The 2991-nt window shown below is 42.2% G+C and overlaps 1 protein-coding gene across 1 annotated transcript; it reads left to right on the top strand.

The window, feature by feature from the left end:
• Positions 1 to 2158: 2158 nt before the first annotated feature.
• Positions 2159 to 2985, top strand: LOC104957996 (cyclin-dependent kinase inhibitor 1C-like; the record flags this gene model as incomplete). Its single annotated transcript, XM_010785694.1, has 2 exons — positions 2159 to 2731; positions 2765 to 2985. Coding segments are annotated over exons 1-2 (687 nt in total), but the record flags the coding sequence as incomplete, so codon positions are not given.
• Positions 2986 to 2991: the final 6 nt, after the last annotated feature.

Genomic DNA, 2991 nt, shown 5'->3' on the forward strand with positions numbered 1-2991 from the left:
TCTGTGTCAAGTCACCTGTCATTAATACTGCAATTCTGCCTTATATCCTAATCTCTCTGCCTGCTAATGGCCGGGTTCTGTGGCTGATGGTATCATCTCCTGTCTTCTGGACAGACAGGATGGAAGTGTCTGAGTTCCACTTGGTTTTTACAGAGCTACTTTTAGGATTCCTGGGGCCACCTTTAATGGCCATAAGACATTTCTCCTACTATATGGTTGCAGAGAAAGTGCTCGTACTCATCAATTTAATATTCACGGTCAGGGTTCAACTCCATAGTGCGGTCTGTATTGAACGCTACCTTGCAGTCGTACACCCTGTGCTGTACCTAAGGGATAAACTCATGAGGTACAGGATGAGCCTTTGTTGTGCAATCTGGCTGGAAAACATCCTGCTTGGTGTAGTCTAAATGTTCTTTTGCAGTGAACGTCCGGAATCACTGGGCATGTATGCAAGCTCTTATTTTGCGGCCTTTACGGTCAACTCTTTCTGCTGCTTGTCAGTTCTCAGGGCTCTGAAACAGCCATGTCCAGGGGAAGGAGAGAGGCAGAGATCCAACTTGTGCCTTGTGCCCCTGGTCACTATGTTCTTCATGGTGAGGGAAATGGAGTGGCACACACGTTGTATCTGGCAGCCCTTGGCATATGCTGTAATGGTTTGGCTCGGGGCTATCTATCCTCTTCTCTACATGCAAAGAGCTGGGAAACACCTTGTAAAAAAGGATTTATGTGTAAATTGTTTTTGATGGTAACTACACTGAATGTGCTGTTACTGTCATTCAGCATACCTTTGTTTTCTTTTTTCTGTGCTATTCTGTAACGAATAATGTAACACAAGTAAGCTTCCAGATCTGCTTTAGTCTTTACTGAGAGGCCTTCCATTCAAAGTTTTGAGAGTTTTTTTGAAACGGTATTTAAAATGAAATAGTGGGCAAACAAGAGCCCAACAATTCTGAATAGCACAAAAACTAGCTATGCTAATACTTGTATCTTATGAAAAAGACATAGTAGCCATTTGTTTTGTTAGTAATTATTTGGTATCAGATTAGCTAAAGTATATGCCTTGTACTTAGTTTTGAAATAAAGTGCAGTGGTCTTTTTTTCTCCACTTAACTTGTGTTTAAAGTAAATCACATGACTGTTTGTATTGAAATGCTTTAAAACTGCATCAACTTTGCATGTATAATTAAATCTGTGCAAATTAAACATGCTCTTGAAATGTATGATACGACAGCAAAGGTGATTGACACATACACACTATGGGGAAGGAAACATGAAAAGGATGGATTTTTATTTAGTAGGCTCTGTATCTGTTATGTGACAACCAATTATAATATGACTAAAACACCGGATTCACTACATGAAATGTAATACAGGACATTTCTGTTTATCTCAGGATACTGACTATTGCAACAAACATGTCATTTTTGTAATGGAAAGATGTTAATAAGAACTCTTGGGTCCAAATGCAGCCCGCGGACAATTTTGAATCGGCCCTCACTCAGCAAATTAAAAAAGTATAGTAACTTAAGTATAATAAACTTCTGCTTGTCTTACTTCCTAAATATATATGTTCAAATATATTAAACAGTATATTCATGTGTTAATAAGCCCAATTTTCAAATAAATTCAGTCAATTAAAGTTGAAAACATGTTCTAACAAATCTAAGTTGATAAGAAAATAGCCCAATATCAAATGTACATAACAACCTTGAAATATACCCTTCATATTTCCTCTTTTTATAAGCAATCTGAAGCTTCTGTTTTAGGGGTGAGCTGCAAACTGTCACAATCTGTCTGTATTGTATTTTCTCTTGTCTTTTTCTGTCTTTTGTTTCATGTTTTATTTTGAAAGGTCTTCACCTCCTGTCTTGCCTGTTTCTGGTTGTGTTGTGTCTTGTCCAGATCTGTCTTTGGTTTTATGTCTGCGTTGTGTTTTGTCTTGTTTAAATCTGTCTGTGGTTCCCTGTCGTTAGTTTCCCTGATGTGTCTAATTTACCCGATTGTGTTCACCTGGTGTCCCTGTGTTTTCTCCTCCCTCCTCAGCTGTGTCTTGTTTGTATGATTAGTCTTGTGTGAATTTAAGTTCTGGTTTTTCTGTCTGTCTTTGTCGGTTCGTCTTATGCAATGACTAGTTCTTCGGTGAGTGTTCTGTTTTGTCTTTGTTTGTATCGCATAGCCTTGAAATAAAGGAGTTATTTTTGTCACTTTAATCTGCATTTGTGTCCTGCTTCCTACACACACCGTAACATTACGAACCGACCAAATATGGGCCCAGCAGATCCTTTGGAGCAGGAAATATTGGATTTTTCCTTTTCGTTGGCTCACTGCTCTGATCTATGGAGGGGAGCGTCCAGGGTTCAGCAGCGAGAGGTTGCTCAGGCAGAGGCGCGCCGGATAACCATAAAGAAACCAGCCTTAGTTAAATTCTTACCTGCCTGGTTTTTGGATTACCTCACGGTTTGTTTTCCCGATCCTGATAGACCCAGGTCTCCCAATTCCCTTTTTGATACCACACGCATCGGTGTGGTCCGTCTGGAGTCAGCCCCTGCTTCTTCCCCAGTTTTTGCTCTAGTGCAGGAGCCATTCGATGGTACTCGTCTGGCTTTTGGAGGTCCACGGAGCCTTCAAACGGCTCCTAAAGGAAGGAGTCGCAAGGCCAGGTTAGCAGCACAAGCCCAAAGAGCCATAGTTCCAGAACCAGTTCAGCCCCCAGCAGCCATGGTTACAGAACCAGTTCAACCCCCAGCAGCCCTGGTTATAGAACCAGTTCAACCCCCAGCAGCCCTGGTTACAGAACCAGTTCAACCCCCAGCAGCCATGGTCCTTGCTCCAGAACCGGTCTCGGCAGCAATGGATTCGGCTCCAGAGCCGGCCCATACAGCCATGTTTCCGGCTCCAGTACCGGACCTTACAGCCATGTTTCCGGCTTCAGAACCGGACCTTACAGCAATGATCCAGGCTTCAGTTCCGGTACCCTCAGCCATGGTTCCG

Source organism: Notothenia coriiceps, unplaced genomic scaffold (genome assembly GCF_000735185.1).
Source record: "Notothenia coriiceps isolate Sejong01 unplaced genomic scaffold, NC01 NC01_scaffold00000919, whole genome shotgun sequence".
Classification (NCBI taxonomy): domain Eukaryota; kingdom Metazoa; phylum Chordata; class Actinopteri; order Perciformes; family Nototheniidae; genus Notothenia; species Notothenia coriiceps.